Here is a 16,499-nt window from a genome sequence, read left to right on the forward strand (position 1 = left end):
CTCTATAAAAACGCACCTTCAGTCATGCTGCAATCCAAATGCCTTCTGGTGTGACCCCCCCCATCTGAGCCTTGTCCCTGCCAGCTTGCCCTCCCAGCCCCTGCCCTTCAGCCTGAGCAATCTTTCCAAAATGCAAATCTGTTCCCATACTCCCTCAGAAGGTTTCCTGCCTCCCCCATCACCCACAGACTAATTCCAAACATCTTAGCCCGGCATTCAAGGCTCTATGCTACTAACTGGTTCCGTCTGTCTTCCACTGCTTTCCTCTATATTTTATGCTCCAGCCAAATTTCCCGCTCTGTGAGCACACCCCATGCTTACCGACACTTGCACCTTTACTTGCACTTTGTCTTCCCCTCAGCACACTCTTGGCTGCCACCACCCTCCAGTGCAATGCTACCCAATCCTTCAACTCTGGGCTTAAGAAGCTTTCCCAGATGATCCCACTAAAAGTAAATTTCCCCCTCTCTGCTCCCATCATGGGCATCACCCTCTGACTTTCAGCCTTCGGAAATGCCAAGACAATCCGAAATGATAACTCAAGCCGCTTTGGGAAGTATATCGACATCCACTTCAATCCTAGCGGGGTCATCGAGGGTGCACGCATCGAGCAGTTTCTCCTGGAGAAGTCCCGGGTCTGCCGGCAGGTGAGGACTCCCTCTGCTGCACTGGTCCTGGGGAACCTCCGCCCACCCCAGGGCTGGGAGTCGGGATGAAGAGGCTTTTATGACAGGTTCCCTTCCATCACTCTCACGCCTCTCCAGGGACACCCCCCTTCCCACCCCTGCCACAGACCTTCAGAGGTCTTAGTTTGTTGCCACTGTACTTACCCTGAGATGGGCCAAGGACCCCTAGAATTGGGTAATGATGGTCCTTTCCCAGTATTCAAGAAGAAGAAATCATAGGATTTTCTGTTTTGAATTTTCCATCCACATCATGTTCTACATTGTTTGGTGCTTACTACTTACCTCTCCTAGAATTAATTCTAAGGCCAGGCCAGTCCTGAGCTAAGGATCTGGATCCTGGCATCACTCCCTGGCTTGCGACTTAGGCAAGCTGACCTCGTGGCTGGGAGGAGCAGTGGAGATGCAGGGAAGCCCCTGGGAGCCAGGAGTTTGTGAAGAGTGGCCTTTAGCCCAGGGCTGTGGGCAAGAGCTGACCTTGGAAGCCCAAGATGGGGACATCTGCCAAACCCAACGTCCCTCAGGTCAATGCCAGAGCCACATCTGGTTGACAGACCTTGGAGCAGAAGCTGGGACAGGGCTGGAGGCAGCTGGGTGGCCTGGGGGTGGGGGATGCTTACAGGCTCTCTGGACCGCCTTCCCCACCAGGCCCCCGAGGAGCGGAACTACCACATCTTCTACTGCATGCTCCAGGGGATGAGCGCTGAGGAGAAGCAGCTGCTGAGCCTGGGGACGCCCTCCGAGTACCACTACCTGACGATGGTGAGGCCCACCCCCCTCTCACCCCGCCCCTGCCCTCCCTGCCCACCTCTCCCTCCCCAAACCTGACAGCACTGCCCCACCCAGCCTCCCAAGAGCAAAAGCAAGAAGAAGAAGGAAGGCTGGTTCCTGCTACACCTGGGGTTTGCAGCCACAGAAAAGCCCTGCGGCGGGGATTGAGGGCTCCCTTTTTCCATCCTCCACTCCAGCCTTCTGTTTTTGTGACTGTCAAGGCCTTCCTTTTGCTCGTGTGTTTCCTCATTTTCTGTTGAACTCCTAGTCCCTCTCCACGAACCTCAGCTCTCTCTGGTTCAAGCGGTCAGAGGCCCTGGTGGTGACAGAGAGTCGTAGCCGCACCTCTCCTTCCTCGATTTCATCCACCCATTTCCAGTCGTCCATCCTTGTAGGTGCCTGAGAACTTGAACTCCAGCAAAGCAGGGAGTTGCTCTTGCTTTGGGCTGCACCCCCACGCCTGGAACAGTGCGGCGCATGCGGCCATCCGGCCCATTTGTTGAGAAGGGGATGGCAGAGTTCTGCCTCTTGAATCTCCTCTGCCTAGCCCCTCTCTCCTACGTTCACTGCCTGAAGGCCTTCCTCATTTCTTTCCCAGATCACGGTGGTAGTTTCCTCCAGCATCCTCCCATCACCAGACTTGACCTCTAATCTATCATCCTTTCTGCAGACCTTCCTTCCACGGTGCAAGTCTGACAGATCCTGTCTCTGACTGCCATTCCGCAGGGGCCTCCCTGTGGCTCCTTGGCGTGGTTTCCAAGCACCTCCAGATCCCCATCATCCCTCCACTTCTCCCCATATGACCCCCGCTTCCTTGCCAGCCCCGCCGCTGCCTCCGCAGCCTAGCTCCGGCTATTCTCTGCCTACACTGCCCTCTTCCTGTGGTGCTATGAAGTACAGCGTGTGCTTTCGCCAGGAAGCTTTTCCCCACTTCCCCATAGGGTTGTCCTAGCCCTCTTTGGTCTCAGCAGCACCTGTAACAGCGTATGACACCATCATTTGCTTCCTGCCTCCCTTCTTGGATGCACGGCATCCCACACAGGGCTAGGCCTCTCCATTTGTGAATTCCCACCAAGTAGCACAGGGCCTGGTACATGGGGAGCTTTGGAAGGTGTTTGTTAAAGCATTGAACTTGCAGGATTCCCCAGGGATGGGTGACAAATAGGGACTCAAAGAAGATCAACGGTTTGGCTGAGGCCACACAGCTTCCAACTGCCATTGCTGGCTGCTGTGTCTATGTTACCATGATTCTGCCTCTGGAAATAATTCTGTGTATTTTCTGAGCTGGAGCCTCTCCAGCTGGCCTCTCAGAGTCCACCTAGAGCCTGTGAAGTGTCACTTCTTAGGGGCCTTTGGCTGAGTCCCTGACACATCTCTGCCTTACTAGCCCTGTGATGGAGGAGGTGGGGTGTGGGGTGGCCCCCAGAATGTTGAGGTGCCCAATCTTACAGGGAAACTGCACCTCCTGTGAGGGTCTCAACGACGCCAAGGACTATGCCCACGTGCGCTCTGCCATGAAGATTCTCATGTTCTCTGACTCGGAGAACTGGGACCTCAGCAAGCTGCTGGCAGCCATTCTCCACCTGGGCAACGTGGAGTTCATGGGTAATGCTGTGTCTGCTCAAACTGTACCCCCTGGGGAGGAAGACTGGAGGGACTGGAACAGGAGGAGGAAGAAGTCTCTGGGAGTTCTCACATAGTCTAACCCTGTCCTGGGAAAATGCATTGAAAATTGTAGCTATGATTTTGGAGGTCTCACGGTGTGACAGGGAAGATGTCAAAGCTTAGGGCCCCCTGAAGATGAAAACTCTGATCAGTCCCCCAGTTTTAGCTGGGACCCTACAGGGCTACCCCCTGAGGATAAGGGTGAACCAGAGTAAACAGAGTCATGCATGAATGTACAAGTCCATTTGTAGGCATCTGGGTGGTCTGGGCATTAGGGTGACCTGGCCCGTTAGTGCCTCCAAGCATCTGATGGATCCTTCCTTCTCGGGAGGAAACTGGCACCAATTTTGATTACAAATTATTACTTTAAACAATTTTTCAAACACAGCATCTCACATGCAGCTGGGGATAGATAGGAGTGAGGAAACAAGATATTGTGAGTGAGAATCAGCAGAGATAACAGACAATAGAAATAGAGCCACAAAGACTTCAGATGTTTGGGGTTATTGGACACAAACCATAAAGCAGCTATGCTTGCTATGTTCAAGAAAAGAAAAAGCCAAGCTTGAAAATTTAGACATGAAACTGGAAATAGAAAATGTGACATTATATATTTTAAAAGGAACTTTGTAGAAATTGAAAAATTAAAAAAAAAAAAGACCAAAATGCAGAACTCAATGGATGGTTTTAACAGCCAGTTTTATATACATGGAGAGGGAGTGTGTGAGCTAGAGGAGAAGCTGGAACACAGCATGGAGATACAGAAGGATGGAAAATATATAAGAGAGAGTAGGAGATATGGAGGACACAGTGAGAAGTTATAGCACATCTTTAATTGGTGTACTAAAGGAAAAGAGAGAAAGAATGGGGCAGAGGCAGCATTGGAAGGAACTATGGTTGGTTCTAGAATTCATGAAGGACACCGATTCACAGAACAGTGAGGAAAGGACAGACTTTTCAGTAAACTGTTGGATGTCCATGTGGAAAACATGAACTTGGACCCCTCTCTCACACCATATAAGGAAATCTACTCCAGGAGAGTTGTTGTTCTGCCCGTGTAATCTATCCACCACACTGGCATTTCTGCTGGTGACAGATGGGTGCTGACACACACACAGGGGGCATCTGGACCTGGAAGAGTATTACAAATGTGGTGTCGAGGACATGGGACCAGGCACAAAAGAATGCAGGTCTTATAGAACAGACGTTCGATTAGATCACACTTAACAAAATTTAAACACAGGTGAGATTAAATGCTGTTAAGGACTCATATTTAGGTAGTAAAAGGATAATGGAAAGCAAGGAAGTGGTTTCCATTAGTGAGTGGGGAGGAACGTGGTCTTAGCAAGAAAGGACCATGAGAGCTTCGGATGTTGTCCAGGCTTTGTATCTTGGCAGTAGTAGTGGATACACAGTGTTGACTTAATCATTATTTATTATAACACGCCTTGGGGTTCTATACACTTTTTTATGTGAATGCTTTATTTTATAATTTTTTCAAGTTTAAAAAAGAGAAAATATATACGTACAGAAACGACACTTCCTCCCCCCCCCACCCCCAGCAGCCCTGACGTGGAGGTTGCCTCAGAGAAGGGGATTGAGGCTAGGAGGGGCCGGTCAGGAAACCTCTGCAAGGGGACTGGACCTGGCTTTTATAGTGACGCTCTGTGGATGTCCGCTTATTTGACTGAATGAATAAATGATGCCTGGATCTCCATGGACAGCAGAGTGGATTGAAGGGGGCTGATGGCTCATCTTTCTCTTTAGTAGACCCCATCCTGCCCACACCAGCACCAGCCTTCTCCCTCCAAATAAGCCCTCTTTTCTTCAAACTTCACTTTGACCCAGGGCTACGACCTCACTGAGTGGAGGGGGAAGTAGTCTGTTACACTCCTTCACAGCTAAGGGGCTGGTAATCACCAGGGACATTGGCTCCCACAGAGAGGGCCTGGGAGAGGTGGTGCCCCACATCCAGGAACAGTTGCCCCTAATAGGTGGATCTGTGACTGCCCAGGCCAGGCCCTACTGGGACCCCTGATCCATCACTTCGGCTGCCTTGCTAATCCGGGTTACTGCTTCTCTCCACAGCCGCAGTCTTCGAGAACCTGGACTCCTCTGATGTGATGGAGACGCCTGCCTTTCCCATCGTGCTGAAGTTGCTGGAGGTAGGCTGGCCATTGTGTCTGCCAGCTTCCATTTCTGTGAGGGGCCCCAGGGGTCTGGGCTCACAGCCACCTGACTCCTGATTGTCATAACCCTCCCCAGGCTCCCACTCCTTCCCCCCAACTCCTCTCCCAGACTCTCAGCTCAACCCCTGAACCCATCTGGCTCTGCAGACACTGGGGGTGGAAAGCAGTGTGAGCTAATCTTTAACAAAATGATCAGTTCAGCTTTAACACACGTCTCTTCCCTCTTCCCCATGTCCCCCCTGCTCTTCAGGGGCCTTCACTCAGGATCCTCACTACCCACCCCACCCAGTCCCCAAGCTCCCCCCACACGGCCACATGGCCCAGTGCCCTTACACTGGACCTTCCCTGCCTGCCTCAATAAGCCCCTGCCTTCCGGAGTTGTGCTATTCTGGGAAAGTGGAGCCTCGCTTGGAGGAAGGATGGCAGGCCCTGGCTGGAGACACATCTCTGCCCTGGGAACATTATAACTTCCTCCATGTCACACCCTGTTGACAGTTCTGGTGGGAAATTAATAGAATTGAAGCAAGCAAACAAACAAAGCAATCACATTTTGCTGCTAATATTCTTAATTTGTTCAGGGTTCTTAGAAACTTTGGGTTCTTGCTGGCTCAGTCTTCCCTGCATGGTGAGAGGACTGGCCCATCCAGAATCCTCCTGTTCCCTTAGGCCTTCAGCCCCCAGGCAGGAATGGCTTCAGTTGGGGTCCATCCAGATGCCAGTCACCTGGCCTCAGAACTCTCTCCGCCCACTGTTCTCCAAGGTCTGCTTATGGCACCAGCCCCTTCCCCGGCCCCCAGGAGACCAGCACACAGCTGGTAATCCAAGCAGCCAGCAAGCCCAGGACCCATCCAGGTTGTGTATCCTTCCGGAACACTCTAACACCCCAGTGCTCAGACTGATGCTGGGCCTGGGCCTGCCCAGGGACCCTGACTCTGGTCTCCATCTGGCCCAGCCCTCTTGCACAGCCCCATAGGCATCTCCCACCGTCAAGTCTTGGGCCTAGGGTGTTTGGTCATGGGAGAAAACAAGACTAGTAGGTCAGAGCCAAGGAGCCAGGCCCCGCCACATCAGCCATGATGCCAGGCCTCACCTGCCTTTTCAGGTGAAGTGGCAGGCACTCCGGGACTGTCTGATCAAGCATTCCATCGTCATCCGAGGGGAGTTTGTCACCAGGCCCCTGAACATCACCCAGGCTGCAGACCGGAGGGACGCCTTTGTCAAGGTACAGAGCTGTGGGAGAAGGGGCCCCCGTGTCTGTGTGTTGAACAAGGCTCCTTGCCCTGCAGGTAGAGAACAGGAAAGAGTGGCAATGGCTGGGCTGGTCCTGACTGCCAGTCACCTGCCAGGTGACTGTGGGCTTTCTAGCCTCTTTGGGCTTCGGGTTCTTGCCTATAAGTAGGGATAACACCCCTCAGCAGGTCCAGGATATCCAGTGTGGGTGCAGCCTTTGCCGGTGAACTTAGAGATAAGAGCCAGCCTTCCTCTTATGCTTCAAAGCCTGTGGGCTTTCCCCCATGTCTCCTCAGGGCATTTACGGGCACCTCTTCCTGTGGATTGTCAAGAAAATCAATGCTGCAATTTTCACTCCACCTGCCCAGGACCCCAAAAATGTGCGAAGGGCCATCGGCCTCCTGGACATATTTGGTTTTGAAAATTTCCAGAATAATAGGTATGAAGTTCTCAGTTCACCTGCTTTCAGAGAATGGGAGATCGGCTTGGGTCCTGTCTAGCTGAGCAAGCTGGAGGGTAACCCTTCCTCCGCCATGGGACTGCTCTGCAGGCCCGGATGTGTCTGCAGTGAGATGGTCTGTGTGCCTCCCCCTGACTCCCCCTGCACATCTAGAGAAGGCCACATAGCTAAAGGCCTCCCCAAGAGTCAGGCTGCAGCCCAGCATCTGTCACCCCTCTTGAGCCATCTGCTCTCCTAATGAACTGAAGTGAATTATCACGTGAGGCAGGGGTGAACATGGAAATTGCTAGCCCTGATCCAACTGCTTCGTTGGTGGGATACCCTACTAGTAACGGGGAAAGGAAGGTAGGAGATTTGTGACCATCCCTGACTTTTGAGTTTGGCAAGGGTCAGGCAAGGCAGGACACCTCTGGCCCTGTGTCCCAATGTCCCAGCAGCCCAGACTGGAGGCCCACGAGCTGGAGGCAAGAGGCAGGTCAGAAAAGCGATGCCTAGCTGGGACTGTGATGAGGACCGGGGAAGGGGGCGACAGGGCGCTGAAGGGAGTCAGGCAGCGGAGTCAAATAAGGACAAGTGATGCCCTGGGGCGCTGTTGAGTGGCAGGAGGATGTCCAAGGAGGAAAATTAGGACAAGCAAGCAAGAGCACGCTGGGATTGCTGCCTCCCGGACCAGCGGGGCAGGCAGGGCACAGGCCTGCTCAGTGCGCTGGGGGGATGGGCAGGGCTGGCTAAGCCCAGGGCAATGGCAGCTTTCAGGCACAGGAAAGTCAGGTGTGATTCAGATCATCGGTTTTTGTCCCTAGGAGCGACAGCTGAGCCGACCAAGCACCTTGGCTGCCTTAGAGGTGGTTGTGGGGGATCCGGTCATTTATGCAGGGGCCCCTCCCTGAGGGAGCCCTGAGCTGGGTCTGTGACAGGGCACCAGTCCCTTCCTGTAGGTGGCCACTGAGTGCTCTCCAGGCTGCATGCTGGGAGTGGGGCACACGGTGGACCTGTCCCCTCACCTCCCGGGTTAACAGACGTTGAACAACCAGTCTCAGGAACGGTGAGGTTTTGCATAAGTGGGCAACCCATCCGGAGGAAGAAAGGCCCAAGGGATGAACACAATGAGCTGGGTAATGAGGAAGGAGAGGAGGGAGGCAGCAAACATGTGACCACTCAGGCCGGGGAGAAGTGGGTGCCTTCACAGCACCGCAGGAAGGAGCCTGCAGCGACCCAGGCCACTCTCAGAGACATAGCAAGGCTTTGCACTGTTCTATGTGCACTGTTCACTGTGGGGATCTGAAAAGAGGGGATTGGAAGCAGGGGGACAGCGGGGCTGCTGGCCAGAGAGCCCGCCACATAGTGTGTGAGATGGGGATGTGGGGAGAGCCCGCAGGAGGCCGCGGCTGTGCTCTGGATGGTGAGTGAGGGGCCTGGGCCCCGGCTGCAGTGTGGGAACAAAGTCAGCAGAGCAGGGTGCTGTGTTGGAGTGAGGGGGCCCGACTCTGGCAGACAGTTGGAACTGGGAAGGGAGGAGACAGAGGTGTCAGGTGTGACTCCTTGGTTTGTGAATCCAGGGGGTAGGGGGGGCGTGGGGGGGAGTGGGGGGGGTGATGATTGGAGGCGCCGACCTGAGATGGGAAGCGGGGAGGAAGAATAGCTGGAGGCCCGAGCGGGAGTAAGGATTCTTGCTGATGCAGAGGAGCCCGGCCCTCGGCCCTCAATACTGGGGCCTTGTGCCCCTTGGGGTGGGGCTGCTACGGGTCACGTGGTCCCCCAAGGCTCGGCTCTTGACCAAGGTCTCTAGGTCTGTTTGCCAGGGGCTGGAGCGGGTGATGGTGGCGGAGACGAGAGAAGGGGGAGGGTAGAGACTGCGTGTACGTGTGTATGGGGATGAGCACCCGCAGGCTACGCGGAAGGCTGGGTGCAAGCGGCCTGCAGCTCCGCGGATCCTGCCGGCGACGACAGGGACAGGCTGACCGGGCCCCTCCTGCGGGGGCGGCGCTCCCTCCACAGCTTCGAGCAGCTCTGCATCAATTTTGCCAATGAGCACCTGCAGCAGTTCTTTGTGCAGCATGTGTTCACCATGGAGCAGGAGGAGTACCTCTCGGAGGGCATCGCCTGGGACTACATCCAGTACAGTGACAATCGCCCCACCCTGGACCTGCTGGCCCTCAAGCCCATGAGCATCATCTCCCTCCTGGACGAAGAGAGCCACTTCCCCCAGGTGTGTCCCTGAGCCCACCCACCCTCGGGTGGAGAGCCCCACTCACAGGTCTCACCCTTGAGGTGGGGAAACTCTCCTGGGTCCCCTGGGTTGCGGAAACCTCTGTCAGGCATTAGCAGACCAGCCCCAACCCGGGCAACCTCCTCTCCTGCGAGTTTCACCTCCTACAGGAAGGCCTCCTGACTCCAGCCTCGCTCCCACTCCCCAGCAGCATGACATCACAGTCACTGTTTATTCACATCCAAGAACTCACCCTAAGAGGGGCTTCCTAAGCACTCGTGGGCCTAGAGCTGCAGAGGGTACAAGAGATGGAAATGCTTGCCTTCTCGCCCTCAAGGTGCTCTGCCTGTCCTAGGAAAGTCCCTAGACTTTCAAAGCAATCTGAGTCCAGAGAAGGGTGAAGCCAGGGCCAGGTACCTGGACAACGGTAGGGAAGGGTGGAGCCGGAGAGCCAGCCGTGGAGGTCAGCAGACCCGATCTCTGCTCCCAGCTCAGCCCTCATTTATAGAGACTAGTCACCAACCCCTGAGTGGCAGTTTCCCGTCTGTTAGAAGGGTCCTCAGTCATTCTGAGCTGAGCTGCTCTGCCCCTGTGAGGAAGCCCCGAAGCCCTGTGGCTGTGCCAGCTGACCTCCCGTGCATGGCTGGACTCTGGGACGTCAGCCCACAGGGCGTGTGCCTTCTTCCAGGGAACTGATACCACCATGCTGCAAAAACTGAACAGTGTCCATGCCAACAACAAGGCTTACCTGCAGCCCAAGAATATCCACGACGCCAGATTTGGCATTGCGCACTTTGCTGGTGAGGTGTACTACCAGACAGAAGGTAGGTGCAGCTCCTGTCCACTTCCCTTCCCTTCCAGATCTGGACCATTCCAGGGGGGCTGTGGGAAGGAGGCTGAGAGGACAAGGTCATTTTGCAGAGCTGGCAATGGGACAAAGGGAATGGAATGGACATGGTTTGTTGGCACCACTCATATTGGATGAGGGCCACCTAATAGGCTCATGTTAACTTAATCACCTCTGTAAAGGCCCCATCTCTACATATGGTCACATTCTGAGGTCCTGGGGTTAGGGCTGCAATGTGTGGATGGGGGCTAGGGGCAGACGATGCAACTCAGCCCATAACACCGCCCCTCCTTAATTTATGGATTCTCAGTCTTCAGGCTGGAGGTGGCCCTGGTCCTAGCAGGACCTTCCAGAACCCCAGAGCAGGGCTGGTAGAGGGGCTGGGGGCTCCAGGCCCTCAGGTCTGCCTTAGCAACCACAGACATGCTTGGTTCCTAAACCTCTTCTGTCAGGGGCGCCTGGGCAGCTCAGCTGGTTAAGTGTCTGACTTCAGCTCAGGTCATGATCTCACTGTTCATGAGTTCGAGCCCCCCATTGGGCTCTGTGCTGACAGCTCAGAGCCTGGAGCTTGCTTTGGATTCTGTGTCTCCCTCTCTCTGCTCCTCCCCCACTCATGCTCTGTCTCTCAAAAATAAATAAACATTAAAAAAACAAATCTAAACCTCTTCTGTCAGAGCGCACACACAGGTTCATGCACACTCCGCCTAAAGGCACACATTCACCCCCAAGACCTGTGCAATTTAAATTCCTAATGAGGAGGGAAATGTGCCCTCAGGACCTCCTAATCAGTAAGCCATGCCCCATCCTTGGAGCCAGTAAGACACAGCAGTCTGAATTCCTTTCCCTCTTCCATTTTGGGCTCTCAGGAAGAGCAGGGGCTTGGAAGCAGCCAGACTGGCCAGCTGGGGCAGGTGGATGCACAGATCCTCCCGGCGCTGTGTCGGCTCTGGGGCGAGGGCAGGAGAGGCCCCTGCAGACTGCAAGCTCCCTGGATGTTACCAGGCTGCCAGATTTTCAGGACTTATCGGTGGGGGCAGGAGGCTTCTTCACAATCTCCTTCTCCTGCTTTCCTTTTCTAGCTCCTTTATATGAATAAGTAGCTGCCTGAATCAGATTTGCCCAAGGTCACCCGGAACTTTAGTGGGCCAGAGCCCCGAGGGGAGCCCTCAGACATTTCACTGCAGGGAAATCTAGACTGTACCCTGAAGGGACATACGGTCCCCGGTGGCTGCTGGTCAGCTCCAGAGTACACCTGGCAGTTACAGTGACAGCGAGGGCTGGGGTGTTGAGGGAACGGGATCACCAATCACTCCTGTCCCACTCCTGTGGTGCACCCAGCAGAGGGGGTGGGGTGGTGAAGGAAAGGGAAAGTCCTCGACCCACCCTTGAACTGAGCAGTAGAGCCCATGAGAAAGGTCACACAGAGGCCAGGGGAGCCCTGAGGAGGGCCCTGGGGAGCCTCCTGGAATAGACCATGCTTGAGCCGGTCTTGAAGAATGAGCCAGAGCTGGCGTGGGTGCCTGAGGAATGAAGAGTGGCCAGGAGTGGCCAGCGGGGGCTGGAGGTGTGGGAGGGCTGGGGCCTCTGAGGGTAACTCTGTGCCAGTGGGGTACAAGGCCACAGGGGCCCCGGGGGACAAGGAAGGAGGAGACGAGGAAGGCATGCTGTGGTGACAGGACAGCAGAGGAAGTATTTGGGCAGGCAGCACTGGGCAGGACAGTCTGGGCCACGAGCCAGGAAGGGTGGGACAGCGGGCAGAGTGGTGGGCTGTGATCAGAGGGATGGTTCGGGCAGAAGGACTGGCAGTGGATTCGATAGGAGTTGTGGAGGGGATGGCGGGTGTGGGGGTCAGAGGGTTTAGAGGTGGGTGTGACACACTGGGCAGAGATGAGTGCAGGCCTGGGTACAGGGGGTCCCTGCTGGCCGGACAGGGAGGTCAAGGGAAGGATGGAGAGGGCGGCTTCGGCAGGGACTCCTTCAGGCCTCCTGGTGTGACCAGAGTCCCCACCCTGCTGCCCTCCCCTTCCCCTGTGGGTCTGTGGTGATGGCTGAACTGGGCTGGCGAGTGGGCTCTGCTTCCCCCACAGGCTTCCTGGAAAAGAATCGAGACGTGCTGAGCACAGATATCCTCACCCTGGTCTATTCCTCCGAGAACAAGTTCCTGAAGGAGATATTCAAGCTGGAGTCAGCAGGGACCAAGATGGGCCACGGGACCATCATCCGGGCAAAGGCAGGGAGCCAGCTTTTCAAGGTGGTCTCCCGTGGGTGGCCCTGCCAGTGCCTCCTGGGTCTCTCAGCCCTTAGGGCCTCAGGGGTCAGACAGGCACACACAGGGAAGACCTATCACCTGGGTCTCAGTTGCTCAGTCAGGGCCCAGAAGTGAGCGAAAATCAGGAGTGAGGGGTTGCTGTGTGGGCAGTGGTAAGGGGACAGGTTCACATTGACAGGCCTGCTTCTGAGTGTGTGGTGGTCTGGTGGAGGCACATCTGCTGGTGTTAATATTATGTTTCTAGATTGGTCTCTATGTATGTGTTGGGTATGTGCATGGTGTATGTATTGTGTGGTGTGTGTGCATGCCGTATGCGTTTTGTGTGGTGTCTCTGGGGCGTATGTGTGGTGGGTGTGGTGTGTGTGGTTATTTGGTATATGTGCGTGTGGTGTGGGGTGTGTGGAGTGCGTTTTGTGTGATGTATGTGGGATGCGGTGTGTGTATGGTATGTATGTGGTGTGTGTGTGTGGTGTGGGGTGTGTGGTGTGGCAGGGGCAGCACTACGGGCCACCGGCCAGGGAGGTGGGCAGCAGGGAGCCCTTAGTGCTCCCCAGGGCAGCCTAGGATGTCCTGGCAGGGTGAGGGTCTGCCTACCCACTCCCTGCCACATCTCCATCCCTCAAGAGTGACTGTTCCAGAAAAGGCCCATGAATCGTCTAATGAGGAACTCCCCCACCAAGGGGCAGGGAGATGGGCCCAGGAGTAGCTCGGGAACTTGGGGTGTAGGCAGAGGAACCTGCCCCCTGTGCCTTGCATTCCGTTCTGGCCACACTGAGGTGCCCTTGACCTCTCATCATATCATGCCCCACCCTACCCTCTGTAGGCGGCCTCTCCTGAGACCTCAGAGCCCAGGAAGGCACCAAGGAGCCCTGAGGTGGTGCAGGACTTGCCCACGTCCGGAACCAGCTGGGACCAGCCCATACCTTCTGCATCACTGAGTTAGGCTACACTCTCCACAGCAAGGCCAGAGTATAGGCTTGTCCCGGCCACCGTGGGGCCCCTGGAGCATGTCAGGAGGACATGGGGGGGAATGCACATTATTTCACCAACCTGGACAACAGGAAAATGCTGCCCATTGTTCCTGTAAGGTGCCAGTGGTGGCTTTCTTGTCTCAAAAGTGTTGCCACGTGTCTCCAATTGCTGCCATTTGGCAGTACCTGCCTTCGTTCAGTTGCATTTGACTCGGAGAGGGTTTGATCAGGGAGCATTGCACAAAAGATCAGGCATTGCACAAAACACACACTAGGGCTTGTTTTCTCCTGCATCCATAGTTTCAATACATTTGTTTTAAAACTATATACCTTTACTACAATGCTTACAATGTGCAGTATAAAACATGTTTTAAAAACAAAACCGACACAAGAACTGAAAATGTGGAAGGGTGAGGTAAAAAGGGAGTGTTGTCAGGTCTCACATGGTTTCTCACGCTGGTGCATGATCCTGTACACCCCACGTGGGGGACCCCACCTCTAGGCAGGACGCCTGGCCCTGTCTTGCTCACCAGAACCTATGGTGGGCCAGTAAGGGAGGGGCTGAGTGAACACAGCCCTGCCTATCTGTGGGATGTTGGCAGGAGCCCTCCTCTGGGTCAGCTGTGCCCCAGGCCGAGCCCCCCAGCGCCCCGCTTGTACCTGTGCTTCTGCTTGCAGTCTGCAGACTCTGGCAAGCAGCCCTCCACCCTGGCAGGCCAGTTCAAGAAGTCCCTAGACCAGCTGATGAAAATCCTGACCAGCTGCCAGCCCTACTTCATCCGCTGCATCAAACCCAACGAGTACAAGAAGCCACTGGTAATGAGGGGGGGCTGGGGGCACACACGAGGAGGGAGGGAGCACCCACTGGATGAGTCTAATGGCATCTAGAGTCATGTCACTCCTTTACCAGGGCCTGGCTAGCATTAGAGCTGTCTGTCCCCATTTTACAGATGGGGACACTGAGGCAAGGTGACCAGTCTAGGCCACTCTAAGGTCAGTGACTGGCAGGGCTTTGGATAACCAGACCTCTGCTGTCTCTGGCCTGCCATTCACCAGCTGTTTGCACTTGGCCGGTGCTCTGCTTCTCTGAGCCCGTTTTCTCTCCTGTAAAGTCAGAATCCTGCCAACCTATGGGGGCAGCAAGGCCTATACATGATGTTTTTGGCACATCTGCGTGTGTAAACCTGGCTCAGAAAGGCAGCAACCCATACTAGGATGTTAGAGGCTGGCTAGCTGTCACCAAGACCTGAGGCCAAGCAGCTCTTTGGAGGGTGGCTTTATCTGCATATGTGCTGGGTAGGAGCCTGCCACCCAAAAGACCCTGGATCTGTAGGCTTGGGAATCACACCCAGAGGCTCAAATACAGGACTCCCCAAAACTGGGAAATAACATCTAAAAGGAGATGAAATGACTCAAAAAAATCTTATAAGGGGAAAAAATTAATATTACATTAAATGCAGCATATTTTTGGAATAGAACAAAATTATATGAAATTGGGACTGGCCCAGGAAATCCAGAAGGTATCCCCCTTATAGGCACAACACCTGTATGTTGGGTAATAACTGTGCTCTCAGAGGCCCTCTGCCCTCATCCCCCACCCCACTTCCAGCACTGAGGGACAGGTGGGCGGGGCCTGGGGCTGATGCTTCTGTCTCTCCAGCAGCCCCAGCTGGGACATGGCTCAGAGACAGTGGCTGCTATGTGGGTGTAGGGGGAGGCCAGGCTGAGGGGCCAGACAGGCTCAAGGTGAACCTTGCTCAGTGTGGCCCTGAGCCTCAGGCACCTCAACTTTAAATTGGAGCTAAGTACCCCACTATGTAGGGCAGTTATAAAGATTAAATGAGAAACATGGAGCCCACTGGAAATGCTCAATAAATGGGAGCCAATTAGTTGCCCAAGACTAACTGCCATGTGGCCCTGGACCCCACGAGCAGTTGGCTCTGTGGCCCTCAGCCTTTCCAGGTGGGTAACAGCCTGCTGGTGGGCTTGCCAGATTCGAGGGTGTGCCCTTAGTCCCCAGACACTCCTGGCTGGGAAGTTGAGGGGGGCTCTCTTGCGGCTAAGCCATGCAGAGTCTGGAGCCATGGCTGAAGACCCCATTCCCCTGCTCAAAGCATCGTGTCCAAATTCCTCTCTATCAGCCATGCCCATCTCTGGGGAAGAGGAACTAAGCTGGCTACAATGCTTTCTGACTCTAGGTAGGAAATGTGTTTCTTCATTCCATTAGAGTGTGGGAGGTGGGACAGCGCCCACCCCAGCACAGGCAAGGCTGCAAGGAAACTTCTTTGAGAGCATTGTTGTGGGGCATTTAAAAACATTTTACACATGACATATGCAAATAACTTTTATATTCATAGTACTTTGCATATGCTGAGAATGAGGGAAGTATTAGTGTTCTTGTGGAAGTCACAGTTTGTATATTACCGACTTCCATCTGCTTGGAAATACTCTCGGGACCGAATTTTCAGCGACTTGGGTCCAAATTCCTCTCTGGAAAATAGGAGTCTGCAGGTTAAAGCATACACTGCGATTCAGGCAAGCATCGTGGGGTTCTCTCCTATCTGGGGACAGCCGGGTGGTTGGGAGGGCCGCCCTGGCAGGTGCACCGAGCACATGCAGCGGTTCAGAAAGTGGGCCTCTGACCTGTGCGCCCGCAGCTGTTCGACCGGGAGCTGTGCATCCGGCAGCTGCGCTACTCGGGCATGATGCAGACGGTGTACATCCGCAAGTCGGGCTTCCCCATCCGGTACACGTTTGACGCGTTCTCCCAGAGGTTTCGTGTGTTGCTGCCCAGCGCCGTGAGATTCCAGGTGCTCGCCCCGCCCCCCCCCCGCCCCCCACCTGCTCATGCTGGCCCTGACAGGCGTAAGTGACCTCAGGGGTGCCCCAACCCCCAGGTTCAAGGGGGTCCTCTAGCTGCCCTCCCGATGCTGAGGCCCCCTTCCTGGACCCCCTTCCTTCTCATCTCCTCCAGCCCCATCTCTCACTCCCTGGGTGCCCTGGGAGACAGGGAGGGGTTGGCTCCCACCGTGTCACACTCCCTGGATGAGGCTAGTGGCCGAAATGTTGGTACTAGGAGCTGTCTGCCATTTAAAGCAAACACTGGCGAGATCATGCCCTGGTGGGGTTGCTGTTTGGAGCAAGATGTCCTTCCCATCCTTTCTCAAACACTCAGCTGCCTACACTTGGAGCTGTCCAAGTGCTC

The 16,499-nt window shown here is 55.0% G+C and overlaps 1 protein-coding gene across 1 annotated transcript in view; it reads left to right on the forward strand.

Annotated features, from left to right (window-relative positions):
- MYO7B (myosin VIIB) overlaps positions 1-16,499 on the forward strand; it is an 84,941-nt gene that overhangs the window by 30,579 nt on the left and 37,863 nt on the right. Inside the window, exons 7-17 of the mRNA XM_058715637.1 lie at positions 505-647; positions 1,332-1,445; positions 2,906-3,059; positions 5,208-5,284; positions 6,411-6,530; positions 6,835-6,977; positions 8,997-9,207; positions 9,896-10,031; positions 12,142-12,305; positions 13,973-14,110; positions 15,952-16,104. Coding sequence (XP_058571620.1) covers positions 505-647; positions 1,332-1,445; positions 2,906-3,059; positions 5,208-5,284; positions 6,411-6,530; positions 6,835-6,977; positions 8,997-9,207; positions 9,896-10,031; positions 12,142-12,305; positions 13,973-14,110; positions 15,952-16,104 — 1,553 coding nt within the window. The remainder of the gene's footprint in view (positions 1-504; positions 648-1,331; positions 1,446-2,905; positions 3,060-5,207; positions 5,285-6,410; positions 6,531-6,834; positions 6,978-8,996; positions 9,208-9,895; positions 10,032-12,141; positions 12,306-13,972; positions 14,111-15,951; positions 16,105-16,499) is intronic.

This window comes from Neofelis nebulosa, chromosome 2, assembly GCF_028018385.1.
Source record: "Neofelis nebulosa isolate mNeoNeb1 chromosome 2, mNeoNeb1.pri, whole genome shotgun sequence".
NCBI classification, from domain to species: domain Eukaryota; kingdom Metazoa; phylum Chordata; class Mammalia; order Carnivora; family Felidae; genus Neofelis; species Neofelis nebulosa.